The sequence below is a fragment of the Hyla sarda genome, chromosome 2 (assembly GCF_029499605.1).
Source record: "Hyla sarda isolate aHylSar1 chromosome 2, aHylSar1.hap1, whole genome shotgun sequence".
NCBI lineage: Eukaryota > Metazoa > Chordata > Amphibia > Anura > Hylidae > Hyla > Hyla sarda.
The window spans coordinates 498,443,903-498,460,059 of record NC_079190.1 but is presented as its reverse complement, the minus strand read 5'-3'; the positions used below and the strand labels follow the sequence as shown (position 1 = coordinate 498,460,059).

At 47.8% G+C, this 16,157-nt stretch overlaps 1 protein-coding gene across 15 annotated transcripts in view; it reads left to right on the top strand.

Moving 5' to 3' along the window:
- LOC130357207 (Na(+)/H(+) exchange regulatory cofactor NHE-RF3-like) overlaps positions 1 to 16,157 on the top strand; it is a 69,285-nt gene that overhangs the window by 39,173 nt on the left and 13,955 nt on the right. For all 15 annotated transcript variants that reach the window (XM_056559782.1, XM_056559783.1, XM_056559785.1 and 12 more), the window contains 5 exons: positions 2,537 to 2,673; positions 4,070 to 4,265; positions 8,060 to 8,256; positions 8,401 to 8,652; positions 9,484 to 9,789. In XM_056559782.1, coding sequence (XP_056415757.1) covers positions 2,537 to 2,673; positions 4,070 to 4,265; positions 8,060 to 8,256; positions 8,401 to 8,652; positions 9,484 to 9,789 — 1,088 coding nt within the window. The remainder of the gene's footprint in view (positions 1 to 2,536; positions 2,674 to 4,069; positions 4,266 to 8,059; positions 8,257 to 8,400; positions 8,653 to 9,483; positions 9,790 to 16,157) is intronic.

The following is a 16,157-nucleotide window of genomic DNA, read 5'->3' as shown; positions in this document are numbered from 1 at the left end:
TGTGGAGTGACGTCAAGAACACGTAAGCTAGGGGATAAGATGTTTTTCGATGGAGTACCCCCTTTAAAGGGGTTGTCCAGGAAAAATCTTAATCCTTTCAGTACTTATGAGCTGCTGAAGTTGAGTTGTTTTTTCCGTCTAAGTGCTCTCTCATGACACCTGTCTCGGGAACTGTCCAGAGTAGAAGCAAATCCCCATAGCAAACCTCTTCTCCTCTGTGCAGTTCCCGAGACAAGCAGAGGTGTCAGCAGAGAGCACTGTTGCCAGACAGAAAAGAACAACTCAACTTCAGCAGCTGATAATTATTGGAAGGATTAAGATATTTTAATAGAAGTCATTTACAAATCTGTGTAATTTTCTGTAGCCAGTATATATATATATATATATATATATATATATAAATATATATATATATATTTTTTTTTTTTTCTCCTGGAATACCCCTTTAACCCCTTAAGGACACATGACGTACTGGAACGTCATGTGTCCACTCCCGATCTATAGCGGGTCGGGCCCGGCCTCTAACAACGGCCGGGACCCGTGGCTAATAGCGCGCGGCATTGATCGCTGTGCTGCGCGCTATTAACCCTTTAGACGCGGCGTTCAAAGTTGAACGCCGCGTCTAAAGTGAAACTGAAAGCATGCCGGTTAGCTCAGTGGGCTGTTCGGGATAGCCGCGGCGAAATCGCGGCATCCCGACAGCTTACAGGACAGCGGGAGGGCCCCTACTTGCCTCCTCGCTGTCCGATCGCCGAATGACTGCTCAGTGCCTGAGATCCAGACATGAGTACTCAAGCGGCAGAATCATCGATCACTGGTTTCTTATGAGAAACCAGTGATCAATGATAAAGATCAGTGTGTGCAGTGTTATAGGTCCCTATGGGATAACAATGATCAGTATAAGAGATAAGTGTGTGCAGTGTTATAGGTCCCTATGGGATAACAATGATCAGTATAAGAGATAAGTGTGTGTAGTGTTATAGGTCCCTATGGGAGCTATAACACTGCAAAGAAAAAGTGGAAAAAAAAAAGTGAATAAATATCATTTAACCCCTTCCCTATTAAAAGTTTGAATCACCCCCCCCTTTTCACATAAAAAAAAAACACAGTGTAAATAAAAATAAACATATGTGGTATCGCCACGTGCGGAAATGTCCGAATTATAAAAATATATCGTTAATTAAACCGCACGGTCAATGGCGTGCACGCAAAAAAATTACAAAGTCCAAATCCGATCAATAAGTCCTATCAATGCAAAAATGGTACCGTTAAAAACTTCAGATCACGGCGCAAAAAATGAGCCCTCATACCGCCCCATACACGGAAAAATAAAAAAGTTATAGGGGTCAGAAATGACAATTTTAAACGCATTAATTTTCCTGCATGAAGTTATGATTTTTTTCCAGAAGTGCGACAATATCCAACCTATATAAGTAGGCACCAGTTGATAAAAAAAAAAAAATGTTCTCCACCGGAATACCCCTTTAATCCTTCCAGCTGCTGTAGGTTCCACAGGAAGTTCTTTTCTTTTTGAATTTCCTTTCTGTCTGACCACAGTGCTCTCTGCTGACACCTATGTCCATTTTAGGAACTATCCAGAGCAGGAGCAAATCCCCATAGCAAACCTCTCCTGCTCTGGACAGTTCCTGACATGGACAGAGGTGTCAGCAGAGAGCACTGTGGTCAGACAGAAAGGAAATTCAAAAAGAAAAGAACTTCCTGTGGATCATACAGCCGCTGATAGGTACTGGAAGGATGAACATTTTTAATAGAAGTAATTTACAAATCTGTTTAACTTTCTGCACCAGTTGATTTAAAAAAAAATGTTTTCCAGTGGAGTACCCCTTTAAGTTCCTGAAAAGTTATGTTCTGAGACCACAATCACACGGTTTGTTACATTGGGTCATAATTGTAAGTCAGATGGGCACGATCGACACAAGATGAGAAGGTTCCTACTGAATGTTCCTACAGAAACTACTTGAAAATAGTGAGAAATTGAAATACAAAATATATTTTTGCAATACCCAGTGATTAAAGGGGTACTCCGGTGGAAAACTTTTTTTTTAAAATGAACTGGTGCCAGAAAGTTAAACAAATTTGTAAATTACTTCTAGAAAAAATCTTAATCCTTTCAGTACTTTTTAGCAGCTGTTTGCTACAGAGGAAAATCTTTATTTTTTTGAATTTCTTTTTTTTCTTGTCCACAGTGCTCTCTGCCGACACCTGATGCTCGTATCAGGAACTATCCAGAGCAGGAGAAAATCCCCATTGCAAACCTATGCTGCTCTGGACAGTTCCTGACACGGACAGAGGTGTCAGCAGAGAGCACTGTGGACAAGACAAAAAAGAAATTCAAAAAGTACAGAATTTCCTCTGTAGCATACAGCTGCTAAAAAGTGCTGGAAGGATAAAGATTTTTTAATAGAAATAATTTACAAATCTGTTTGTAACTTTTTGGCACCAGTTCATTTAAAATAAAAGAAAAAGTTTTCCACCAGAGTACCCCTTTAAGATCAGGTTTCTCGTTTTTTTTTAGGCTCTGAAGGATTTTACCTGGAGAGCCTGGCCGCAGATGGTGTGGCTGCCAAAGCCGGAGTCAAGCAAGGTGACCGCATAATTGAAGTAAATGGAAAGAACATAGAGAATGGCTCCTACAATGAACTTGTCACGCAGGTAAGATCACATCTAGAGGTGTAGCTATTGGGCGGTGGTCGCTTTTGGGTGGTGCTAGGAGCGACAGTGAAGAGTGGGATTTGGAGCTCTATGTGTGAAGAATGTAGCCCCATAAAGGGGCATCTCTAAAGGGAGGTGCAGAGTTGGAGTTGGTGGCACGATGGACCTGGTGCATGCGTAGTGCATACAGGAGTAATGGTGGTGAAAGTCAGCTGGGAGTTGTAGTCAATTAAATGATATGTTACATAGCTGGGTGGTGTAGCCTAACCGGATGTTTAATGTGACCAAACTACTATCTATTGTTAAAGGGGTACTCCGCTCCTAGACATCTTATCCTAACCACAGGATAGGGGATAAGTAGCTGATCGTGGGGGTCTGGCGGTTGGGACACCCTAGCGATCTCTGGAACAGGACCCCCGAGTACAGCATTTGGGCATCTCTGGTGCTTCCATAGAAATTAATGGAGCGGGTGCCGTCTACTGCACATGCTCCTCACTTAGAGACAGTATCCCATTCTGGAGATTTCGTGGGTCCTAGCAGTCAGACCCCCCAGGAACAGCAACATGAAACCCAGAAGGATGTGGCAGGAAAACTTCTCATGTGACTGTAGCCAGGCGGCAGTAACTCCGACTGGAGGTAAAAAAAAAAAGATTAGTGTATAACAGAGAGTTCCTTGTTCAGCCTTCTTCTTTCTGACAAAAATGAAATACTGCCACTTGACGATGAAGAATGTACACACTTTATCCTCACACCATGGACAGGATCAGGAACAGTGACTTCATTGTGGACAGAATTTTACCTAGGTAGAGCACAAGTGGCCAAGGTGTATGTCTTGTATACCTAGCAATAGCAGGGCCTAGGAAATATGCAGACTTTTCTGACAGACTGGAATACCCAGCGAGTGCAGAGCTGCAACAATTGGTTAGGAGCATCGTGTGACCAAGGCATCAGTCATCTGGGTACAGTAAATGTAGTAATAAAAACCCTTTACATGCTGTTAGACCTCAGCGTATGCAATTAATATGGTGCAATGTTTACCAGTCCGTGTGCTTCCAGCTGTAGCAAAACTACAACTCCCAGCATGCCCGGACAGCCAAAGGCTGTCCGGGCAATGCTAGGAGTTGTAGTTTTGCCACACTGGTTGAGAAACACTGCAGTATGCAAAACATTACTTCTTGTGGAAAGTAGATGGAATGATGATACTGGGACACCACACACGAGAGGCCCAATGGCTTCCCTACCACTACAGGAGTCCAGGACTATAAATGATAGTTCAGAAGCTGGGTGAAGATTTTGTTTCCGACTCTCTTCTACATATTACTTAGGTGTCAGCCAAGATGAAGATGAACCCACCCAAACACTCTATTAATACAAATGTTCTACTGGTTTCCTGCAGATAAAGGAGTCTGGAGATTCCGTCGTGTTCCTGGTAGCGGATAAGGAAACCGATGACTATTTCCTTCAACAGAAGAAAAAAATCTCCGCGGAGGAGGCGACCCTGCATCTGCTGCCCACTCCCCCGAGGATTGTGGAGCTCGACAAAGGAGCAGACGGCTACGGCTTTTATCTCAGACAGGAGAAAAATCGGAAAGGTAACGGGAAACAAAGCAAGGGCCGTGATATATATATATATATATATATATATATATATATATATATATAAGGCTGGAAAGGGTGAGGTTTGGCATTGTGCATTGTAAAAGATTGCTGTAGACAAGGGCGTACGTACCATAGTGGCAGACCATTACAGCTGCTATCGGCCCATTGGAGAGACAGGGGCCATCTTGGTTGGTCCCATTCCTTTTTTTATTGATAAAAAACTTTGCAGAACTCCTCTTTTCATTAAAGGGTTACTCTGCTACCCAGCATCCGGAACATTGAGTTCCGAACGCTGTGTGCTGGCTTCCCGCCCCCTCGTGACGTCACGGCCTGCCCCCCCCCCATGAAAGTCTATGGGAAAGGGGCACGACGGCCATCACGCCCCCTCCCATAGACTTGTATTGAGGGGGCGGGACGGCCATCGTATCCCCTTCCCATAGACTTTTATTGAGGGGGCAGGCCGTGACATCATGAGGGGGCGGGCATGAACACAAAAGCCAGCACACGGCATTTGTAAATCAATGTTCCGGATGCTGGGTAGAGGAGTAACCCTTTAAAGGAGATCTCCAGCAAAAATGTACTTATCCCCTTATCCCTTATCCCCTATCCACATAAGCAGTTGATCGCAGAGCGTCTGGGATTTCCTGCGATCTCCGGGATGGGACCCGGTGCTCAGTGAGGAGCGCATGCTGCAGCCGGCACATGTTCCATTTATTTCTATGGGAGCACCAAAAAGACAGAATACAGCTCTCGGGCGTAATCAGTGATCCCATAGAAATGAATGGAGCACGTGCCGTCTACCGGTAGACAACACCCGCTCCTCACTGAGAGAGTCGGCATCCCATCTTGGAGATCGCGGAGGGTCTCAGTGGTCGGCTACACTGCGATCAGCTACTTGTCCCCTATTCTGGGAATAGGGGATAAGTTAATTTTCGCTGGGGTACTCCATTAATGCATGGGGCAATTCACCAATGGGTCATGAAAGTAAAGGGAAATAAACACCAGACCTTTCTGTCCTGGGGGGGCCAAATCAGATGCCATAATAGATGGCTCGTTTCGACCTTTGCTATAAGGCCCACTCTCTCCTTTGGCCACTGGGCATAGACACTATTTTTCTTCCCTCTGCTTTCTGATCTGGGTGCAGGTGCATCAGGTACCACTTGACAAAAATGTAAGTACATCCTCTCACATCTTATTAATGCATAGAAGCAGGGGTCAAGTCCTGGAGAAAAAAAAAGTGTTGGAACTCACCCAAGATTTCCACTCAAGGGCTGGTCCTGCAGAACTCCTGCTAATGGGAACGGTGTTCCTTCTGTGGAAAAAGTGCAGGAACTCTATTCCCCTGCGTTCCTGCTGGACTTGTGCCCTGCATAGAAGGCTCCAACCTTCTAAAAATGGTGAAACGTTACCTGATGCGTCAGTAAGGTGGAGGGAGCAACATCCTGTAGGATAGGCAGGGCAGATTTAAGGCTGGGATCAGGGAGTACGGGATGGATCCAGGGCAATAGAAAAGATCCCAGTGTTACACATGGCGGGAGGAGAGGAATGAAACAGGACTAAGGAAGGAAGTGTGGCATATTGACAAAATGCAGATGCTGCATGTCATGGGAACAGCACAAGACAATGAAGGGAAAACATTCAGGCACGCGGGGCAAATATTACACCACATTAGGATTGTTCTTAAACTCGGGTCTTGGAAAACCTCTTTAAGGGTTTAAAAGATAACCTATACTCACCTACCCTTGGTCCCCTTCGGTTCCTCTGCTTCAAGTCCTCCGATGATTCCAAGACAAACACTTAGAGCAGGACCTGCCTACTCAGCCAATCAACCTGCCGCAGCGCGGTCACATCTCAGCCAGTGCTTGGATAAGTGGGCAGGTCCTGCTCTAAATGAACTGAACCTGAGCTGCAGTGAGACCAGTTGGGGGACCAGGGGTATGTAAGTATATATATATATATTTTTTTATTACTAATGAGGTAAGAAAAACGATGCAACTCACCACCTTCAAGCTTGTCTTTATTGCCGTCTTATCTTCCATCAGAGGAGAAGAACATGCGGTCAATCAACATCAGGGCTGTGCTCAGGGGAGAAGGAGATGGTGCGGAGCGGCGGGGAGGTCACTAGACGACCAGCTAGTTTTGCATCAAATGATGCTTCTTTCGGTCTGGATATATATATTTTTTCTAATCTTACAGTACATTACATCCCACATCCCAGTCTTTGCTACTAATTTCTAAAAAATATGTTTAGCAGAACCTTTATACAGGAAATCCAAATCTTACCGGAACAATAGGGCTGCAGCCGCCCCCCCCCCCCCCCCCCCCCACATTGGTCCTTCCCGTATATTTATTCATGGTTTATTTTCAGTCATGAAAATCTCTGAGCCGAATAAGATGGGTATTTGTATGCTATAGGTGTAGAAATTAGAGGGTGCACCAAACGGTTACCGTATCATCCGAAATAAACCTTCAGGAGGAATTGTTCACTTTAGTTTATAGGAAAAATGTATCAAATTTAATAAAATCTATTAGTGAAAACACTGTAAATAAACTATCTTGGTTTAACCCTTCTGTACTTTGGCTCAGTGACTGTATATAAACTACATACGGATGGACTCTGAAGGGTTCAGGGGTCAAAATTGATTTTTTTTTAGTTTATCTTGGTAAGTGAAAGAGAGATCTCAGCTGTGCACTGTGCCTTACAGCACCTCATATCTTAGCTTCCTGGGACTCTGTGAACGTGACATAAGGGGAATACAGGGGTTAACTGCAGGTACTATAAAAAGGTGCAACAATCTCTTTACATACGGGAAAGGAGTTTCTGCAGTACGGCATTTATTACTTGTATCATTTGTTCTGTACTTATACAGAGATTTCTGTATGATCTCATGAGTACATATCGTATATACTCGAGTATAAGTCGTCCCGAATATAAGCCGAGGCCCCTAATTTTACCCCAAAAACCCAGGAAAAGTTATTGACTCGACTATAAGCCTAGGGTTGGAATTACATCATCCCCCCCTGTCATCATCCAGACCCCCGTCATCCTCCCCCCTGTCATCATCCACACCCCCATCATTAACACCCCCGTCATCATCCCCCCCCCGTCATCATCCCTCCCCCCCCCGTCATCATCACCGCCTGTCAATCCCTTCAGTCAGTGGTCTTCAACCTGCGGACCTCCAGATGGTGCAAAACTACAACTCCCAGCATGCCCGGACAGCCATCGGCTGGTTGAAGACCACTGCCAGGCCTTCGTCATCATCCAAAATCGTGCTGAAAAACTCGGCTTATACTCGAGTATATACGGTACATTAATGGCCCGCAAAAGGTGAAGCTTCAGGGCCCCTGTGCAAAAGCTACAGCAGCGAATCCCCCTGCACCCACACACACATCCACCCACCCCCTACCCACCCACCTACTATGGGTCCCCTCACACACCAGAGCCTAGGTACAACTCCTAACTCTGCACCCTTTATAGCTCTTACCCTGTACAACGCTGTGTTGGGCACCATAAAAGTCCCGTATCAGTCCATTATACACGAAGGATGGTTTTTAAGCACTAAATTAGAAATTTACCAGGTCCCCTATTACCTACAGGACTTCCCGAGGATGTAGTAGTTAAAAGTAGCATCTGGCTTAGACCACCAGAAAAATGTCAAATTAACCCCAACACTGGAGACCACCAAGGATTTTGATATTTTTGTCTGTCTAAAAAAGTTGAGTGGTCAGGCCTAACTTGAATTTTTTTACTTCTCAAAATAAAACAAATCCGTATTCTTCGCAGGTCACTTCGTCGTGGAGATTGAACAAAAAAGCCCAGCGCACAAAGCCGATCTCAAGGAGTATGATCGCATTGTGGCCGTGAATGGAGAATCTGTGGAGAGCTTTGATCATGAACAAGTGGTGGAAGCCATCCGGAAGGGCGGAAATAAGACCACTCTACTGATATCAAACAAAGTGACAGATGAAATATATGCCAAAGTGAGTGCCCAATGTGGAGAAGGTGGATGCGCTACCAGGAGGTCTAGAATTTTTGGTTTTATTGGGACTATAAGGTGAAAAAAACCTGTAATCCACAGCTAGTGCCCATAAGAAGGGTATAATGTCTTTAATGTTTGCTTTCAGGCCGGCATCTCTCCATTTCTATATCTGAAAACATCAAAGACTCCAAAACCAGTCAAAACAGAAACTCCAAAACCAGTAGAAACACCAGCGGCCAAGCCCTCCCCTGCACCGGTGCCAGTTCAACCTACAGTTATTGCTTCTCCCCCTGACCCAAAACACAAGCCTAGGCTATGCAGACTGGAAAAGGGCGGTTCAGGTTTTGGCTTTAACCTGAATGCTATCAAAGACGTCCCAGGACAGTATATTAAACAGGTAAGTCAACTGCAGATGGTGCTTCGGCAATGGACAGACTTTTGAGGTCGTAGACCATTACAGTGGATGGCCACATAAAGCTAAGGTGATTGTGAGCTTCGGAGTACACATATTGGGAATTATTGGGCCAATGGGAACTTTTCCTTCTTTGGTGGCCATTCAGTGTTTGTCAGTGCCCTTCTCAATCTAGATTCTTAAAGGGGTACTCCGGCCCTAAGACATCTTATCCCCTATCCAAAGGAGAGGGCATAAGATGTCTGACCGCAGGGGTCCCTCCGCTGGGGACCCCCGCAATCTTGCATTCAGCACCCACCTTGGGGAGCTGCATGCCGCGCTGCCAGCTCAGAATCTGCCACGTGATGACCACGGGGCCGGAGTATCGTGACGTCACACCTCTGCGTGACATCATGCCCCGCCCCGCTATGCAAGTCTATGAGAGGGGGCATGACAGCAGTCACACGGGGGCCGAGTCGTGATGTCTACCCTTTGGATAGAGGATACTATGTCTTAGAGCTGGAGTACCCCTTTAAAAGTTTGGCAAATTGTAGCTTGGGAAAGTCTGTCACCCAGTTTAGGAAAGCTCCATTATTTTATGTTACCAAGAGGGTGTGTAAGGCAGTGCCCAGATGGGCAACACTTTCTAAACTCATCGCTATACATATATACTCAGTATTGAATATCAGGAAAGCACGTCTGCTACTCTTGGCCATTAGGGTTTGGTGTTGTAGCTCCACCCCCTTTCAACAGGTAAATGTTGAGATTAGTATTTAGCTTTATCCAATGAAGTAATAGGGTTAGGGTTTTATGAACCTATCTTTTCCTTATTTACAGGTTAGTAAGGGTGGCCCTGCGGATGTGGCTGGAATAAAAGAAGATGACATCTTACTGGAAGTCAATGGTGTCAACGTGGAGAAGAACGCTTACGAAGATGTGATCATGAAAATCAAAGAAGCAGGAGCTAAGGTTACATTACTGGTGGCTTCACAGGAGGCTTATGACTACTTTAAGGCAAAAAAAATCCCAATTACATCATCAATGGCTGACCCGCTACCCGAAACAAATGGCCCGTCTTCTCTGATCGCCAACCAGAAAACTCCACCGAGCAAAGCGAAACCAGCACCAGAACCAGTAACCATGGTGAGTGAAACCATTAAGAACTTCTTTCCAACTCACAAAATCAGAATTAATCTGTGGATCAATGTCTTATCTCTAGTAATTTACTGTAAATATAACGTTATATTATTTTATTTGTGAAAGGCATAAAAATCTGTTTGAACTTTCAGTGGGATAATCTCAACAACTTCATTAGGCAGATAATTCCATAATCTACTGTTATTACAATATATGCTCCATAGTGGGACTGCTCTTACAGTATAGACTCCATAGTGTGACTGCTCTTACAGTAGAGACTCCATAGTGTGACTGCTCTTACAGTAGAGACTCCATAGTGTGACTGCTCTTACAGTAGAGACTCCTTAGTGTGACTGCTCTTACAGTAGAGGCTCCATAGTGTGACTGCTCTTGCAGTATAGACTCCATAGTGTGACTGCTCTTACAGTAGAGACTTCATAGTGTGACTGCTCTTACAGTAGAGACTCCTTAGTATGACTGCTCTTACAGTAGAGACTCCATAGTGTGACTGCTCTTACAGTAGAGACTCCATAGTGTGACTGCTCTTACAGTAGAGGCTCCATAGTAGGACTGCACTTCAGTAGAGACTCCATAATGTGACTGCTTCTACAGTAGAGACTCCATAGTGTAACTGCTCTTACAGTCCAATATGGTGTCCAAGGATTGATCTGGTCCAGTCTAGACCTTATCTCTTCAACAAAGCTGATCAGATTAGTTTGACAAGATTGACCCCTCATAACCCTCGGCAGGTACAGTGTTATAAGGTAATTATCGCTGACATTCTCCAGGATAACGTCTATTCCAAATTTTTTCCCTTAACCTGTTAAGGACGCTGTTATGATTCGGCTAGCTGGATGTGGATCCTCTGTGTCAGCGAGGGATTGGCGTGGACCGTGTCGGTGGACCGGTTCTAGGTTGCTACTGGTTTTCACCAGAGCCCGCCCCAAAGCAGGATGGTCTTGCTGCGGCGGTAGCAACCAGGTCGTATCCACCGGCAACGGCTCAACCTCGCTGACTGCTGAGAAGGCGTGGGACAGAAGGACTAGGCAGAGACAAGGTCAGACGTAGCAGAAGGTCGGGGCAGGCGGCAAGGTTCGTAGTCAATGGTGATAGCAAGAGGTCAGGAACACAGTAATGGCAAACACAATAGACGCTTTCTACAGGCACAAAGGCAACAAGATCCGGCAAGGAAGGGAAGGGGAAGTGAGGTTATATGGACAGGGAGCAGGTGGAAGCTAATTGGACCGATTGGGCCAGGCACCAATCATTGGTGCACTGGCCCTTTAAATCTTAGAGAGCTGGCGTGCGCGCGCCCTAAGGAGCGGAGCCGAGCGCGCCAGGACGTGACAGCCAGGGACCGGGACAGGTGAGTGACTTGGGATGCGATTCGCGAGCGGGCGCGTCCCGCTATGCGAATCGCATCCCCGCCGGCAATGTTAGTGCAGCGCTCCCGGTCAGCGAGTCTGACCGGGGCGCTGCAGAGAGAGAAACGTTGCGAGCGCTCCGGGGAGGAGCAGGGACCCGGAGCGCTCGGCGTAACAGACGCAGGGTGTAAACGTAGGCCCTGGAGCGTTAAGTGACTTTGAAGCAAGCGCAGGAGCTGTGCTCGCTTCATAGCAGAGAGTGTCAGCTACTGTCAGTAGCCGGACACTCACCGCTACTGACAGGCAGTGGTAATCCCGCTGCTGTCCGTGATTATTCCTTTAGATGCTGTGATCAATGGTGATCACGGCATATAATGTATCAGATAACACATCCTCAGTTGGCTCATCGGACCCCCGCAACAACTAGTCCCATGTCCAATGAGCTAAAATGGCGGGTCTCCATACCTGCCTCCTGCCGACGATAACCAAGTCACTGTTTCAGCCTGGCTTAGCTTGGTTGCATAAGTGGCACGCAGATCACACTGCACATAGACTTGGCACGCCCCCTCCGATAGACTTGCATTGAGTGTGTGGGGCTATGACATCACAAGCTCCCGGCGAAGGCTCCAGCGTTCGGAACAGTTTGTTCTAAACGCTGAGCAGCGGAGTACCCCTTTAAGGAAGGGGGTTTTTGTCTCTGTCTCTGACCGCGAGTGCTGCTGTGTTCGTGCGGCGGGGACTTTATCCGCGTGGCGGGTCAGGCCCGCTCGCGGATCGCGCCCCGTTCTACTCAGCCTCCTCCTCCGGTGTCTGTCTCGTCCCGGCGCGCGGCCCCGCTCCCTAGGGCACGCGCGTTCCGGCTTTCTAAGATTTAAAGGGCCAGTGCACCTCTAATTGGTGCCTGGTCCAATCAGTTCAATCACCTCCCTACACTATATAAACCCATTTCCCCTTCCTGTCCCTGCCGGATCTTGTTGCCTTGTGCCCTGAGAAAGCGTTATAGTGTGTTCCCTAGCATGTGTTCCCAGACCTTCTGCTGTTGCCCCTGACTACGAACCTCGCTGCCTGCCCTGATCTTCTGCTACGTCTGACATCGCCTCTGTCTAGTCCTTGTGTACCGCGCCAGTCTCAGCTGCCAGAGAGGTCGAGTCGCTACTGGGGAATACGACCTGGCAGTTACCACCGCAGCAAGTCCATCCCGCTTTGCGGCGGGCTCTGGTGAACACCAGTAACTGCTTAGAACCGATTCCGCAGTACGACCCACGTCATCGCCTCTCTGGCACAGAGGATCCACCTCCTGTGTGATCACCAGCCGTTAGTCCGGATCCTGACAGTAGATCCGGCCATGGATCCGGCTGAGATGCCGAGTGTTGCTGATCTGACTACCGTTGTTGCCCAGCAGTCCCAGCAGATCGCCCAACAAGGACAACAGCTGACGCAGTTGACCGCCATGCTCCAGCAGCTTCTGCCTGCCCAGCGTCAACCATCTTCTCCGCCAGCTCCAGCTTCTCCTCCACTCCGAGTTGCTGCAACTACCCCTAGAGTCCGCTTGTCTCTTCCAGAGAAATTTGATGGAGACTCTGTGCCGGGGATTCCTGTGCCAATGTTCCCTACACCTGGAATTGATGTCGGACCAGTTCCCCACAGAACGGTGGCTTTCGTGGTCAGTTTGTTATCTGGAAAGGCCTAGCAGGACTTTGCTGACGTCTTTAGTAAAAAACAAGCGGAGGTCTTGCCACCACATAGACCCTACGACTGTCCTATTGACTTGCTCCCTGGTACCACACCACCCTATGGCAGAATTTATCCTCTCTCCGCTCCAGAAACCAAGGCCGTGTCTGAATACATCCAGGAAAATCTTGAGAGAGGTTTCATTAGGAAGTCTTCTTCGCCTGCCGGAGTGGGGTTCTTCTTCGTGGCTAAGAAGGATGGCTCACTACGCCCCTGCATAGACTATCGTGGCCTCAATAAAACGACAGTAAAAAAACGTTACCCTCTGCCTCTCATCTCTGAGCTCTTCGACAGACTGCGCGGAGCAAAAGTGTTTACAAAGCTTGACCTCAGGGGCGCCTATAACCTCATTAAAATTCGTAAAGGTGATGAGTGGAATACTGCCTTTAACACCAGAGATGGCCACTTCGAATATCTCGTCATGCCATTTGGACTTTGCAATGCCCCTGCAGTTTTTCAAGATTTTGTCAACTAAATCTTTCGGGACTTACTGAATACCTGCGCAGTGGTCTATCTTGATGACATACTAATCTTCTCCTCCAACCTAGAGGAACACCGCCTCCATGTTTGTCAAGTGCTCCAGCGCCTCCGTGTTAACCATCTCTCTGCCAAAATTGAAAAATGCCTCTTTGAACGTAGCTGTCTTCCTTTCCTGGGATACCTGGTCTCAGGACAAGGTCTTCAAATGGACCCCGACAAGCTCTCCGCGGTCTTGGATTAGCCACGCCCCTCGGGACTTCTCTCTATCCAGCGCTTCCTCGGATTCGCTAATTACTACCGTCAGTTCATCCCCCACTTCTCCATTATCGTGGCTCCTATTGTTGCACTGACAAAGAAAGATGCGAATCCGAGATCCTGGTCTCCCCAAGCGGAAGAAGCTTTTACTCGCCTTAAGGCCACCTTCGCCTCCGCACCAGTCTTGACTAGGCCCGATCCTCTGAAACCATTCTTCCTTGGGGTAGACGCCTCTTCGGTAGGAGCCGGGGCGGTTCTTCTTCAAAAAACCGCTAAAGGAAAAAACGTTACTTGCGGTTTTTTCTCTAAAACTTTTTCTCCTCCTGAAAGGAACTACACTATTGGTGACCGTGAATTGCTGGCCATTAAGTTGGCACTAGTGGAGTGGAGACATTTCCTGGAAGGATCCCTTAACCCTATCACCATCTACACTGACCACAAAAATCTTTCCTACCTACAGTCTGCCCAGCGCTTAAATCCTCGCCAGGCCAGGTGGTCGTTGTTTTTTGCCCGCTTCAATTTCCAGATCCATTATCGTCCTGCAGACAAGAATGTCAGGGTGGATGCCCTATCACGTTCCACCAATGCCACGGAAGCTGAAACCTCTCCCCAACACATCATTCCCCCTGAGTGTCTGATCTCTGCTGCTCCTGCTTCTTTGGTTCCAGTCCTCCAGGAAAAACTTATGTCCCTCCGCGTCTTCGCCTCCGGACTCTCAAATGGGGTCATTCCTCCCACTTGGCGGGTCACGCTGGAATAAAAAAATCCATTCAGTTGATTGCCAGACACTACTGGTGGCCTGCCTTTGAAAAAGATTTGAATGAGTTCGTACGGTCCTGTACTGTCTGTGCACGTGACAAGACTCCTCGCCAGAGGCCTGCGGGTCTTCTCCTTCCTCTGCCAGTGCCCGAACAGCCTTGGTCACACATGGCGATGGACTTCGTCACTGACCTTCCTGTATCCCATGGCAACACTGTCATTTGGGTGGTCGTTGATCGATTCTCCAAAATGGCTCATTTTGTCCCGCTTCCTGGTCTCCCTTCTGCGCCACAGTTGGCAAAGCAATTCTTTTTGCACATTTTTCGTCTCCACAGACTGCCTACACATATCGTCTCTGATAGAGGCGTTCAATTCATCTCAAAATTCTGGAGAGCACTCTGCACCCAATTGAAGATTAAATAGAATTTTTCCTCCGCCTACCACCCACAGTCCAATGGACAAGTGGAGAGAGTGAACCAGATCCTTGGTGACTACCTGCGACATTTTGTCTCCTCCCGCCAAGACGATTGGGTCGACCTGTTACCCTGGGCTGAATTCTCGTACAATTTCAAAAACTCTGAGTCATCCGCCAAGTCTCCATTCTTTGTGGTGTACGGCCATCACCCGCTTCCCCCCCCTCCCCATTCCCACTTTATCTGGAGTTCCCGCCGTAGATGAATTGACCCGGGACTTTTCTTCGATTTGGAAAGAGACTCAAAAGCCGCTCTCACTGGCCTCTTCTCGAATGAAGAAACATGCTGATAAGAAGAGCAGCACTCCTCCTGTCTTTGCCCCTGGTGACCAAGTGTGGCTCTCTGCCAAATATATTCGGTTTCGTGTCCCTAGCTACAAGCTGGGTCAACGTTACATCGGGCCATTTAGAGTCAAAAGTCAAATCAACTCTGTCTCCTACAAGCTCCATCTTCCTCCTTCTCTTTGCATTCCTAACTCCTTTCAAGTATCCCTTCTCAAACCTCTCATTCTTAACCGCTTTTCCCCCAAGGTCACCGTTCCTGCTCCTGTCTCTGGCTCCTCTGACGTCTTCTCGGTAAAAGAAATCCTCGCCTCCAAGGTTGTCAGAGGTAAAAAAAAAATTCTTGTTGACTGGGAGAATTGTGGCCCCGAAGAGAGGTCTTGGGAGCCGAGGACAATATCATCGACAAGGAACTCATCCATAGGTTCTTGGGCTCCAAAAAGAGGGGGAGACCTAAGGGGGGGGGGGGTACTGTAACGCCTAGCACTCCGGGTCCCGCGGCTTCCCCGGAGCGCTCGCAGCATTCTGCTAACAGCAGCGCTCCGGTCTCTGTCTCTGACCGTGAGCGCTGCTGTGTTCGTGCCCGTGGGGACATGATCCACGTGGCGGGTCAGGCCCGCTCGCGGATCGCGCCCCGTTCTACTCACCCTCCCCCTCCGGTGTCTGTCTCGTCCCGGCGCACGCGGCCCCGCTCCCTAGGGCGTGCGTGGGACGGCTTTCTAAGATTTAAAGGGCCAGCGCACCGCTAATTGGTGCCTGGTCCAATCAGTTCAATCACCTCCCTACACTATATAAACCCACTTCCCCTTCCTGTCCCTGCCGGACCTTGTTGCCTTGTGCCCTGAGAAAGCGTTATAGTGTGTTCCCTAGCCTGTGTACCCAGACCTTCTGCTGTTGCCCCTGACTACGAACCTCACTGCCTGCCTTGACCTTCTGCTACATCTGACCTCGCCTCTGTCTAGTCCTTGTGTACCGCGCCAGTCTCAGCTGCCAGAGAGGTTGAGTCGCTACTGGGGAACACCAGTAACTGC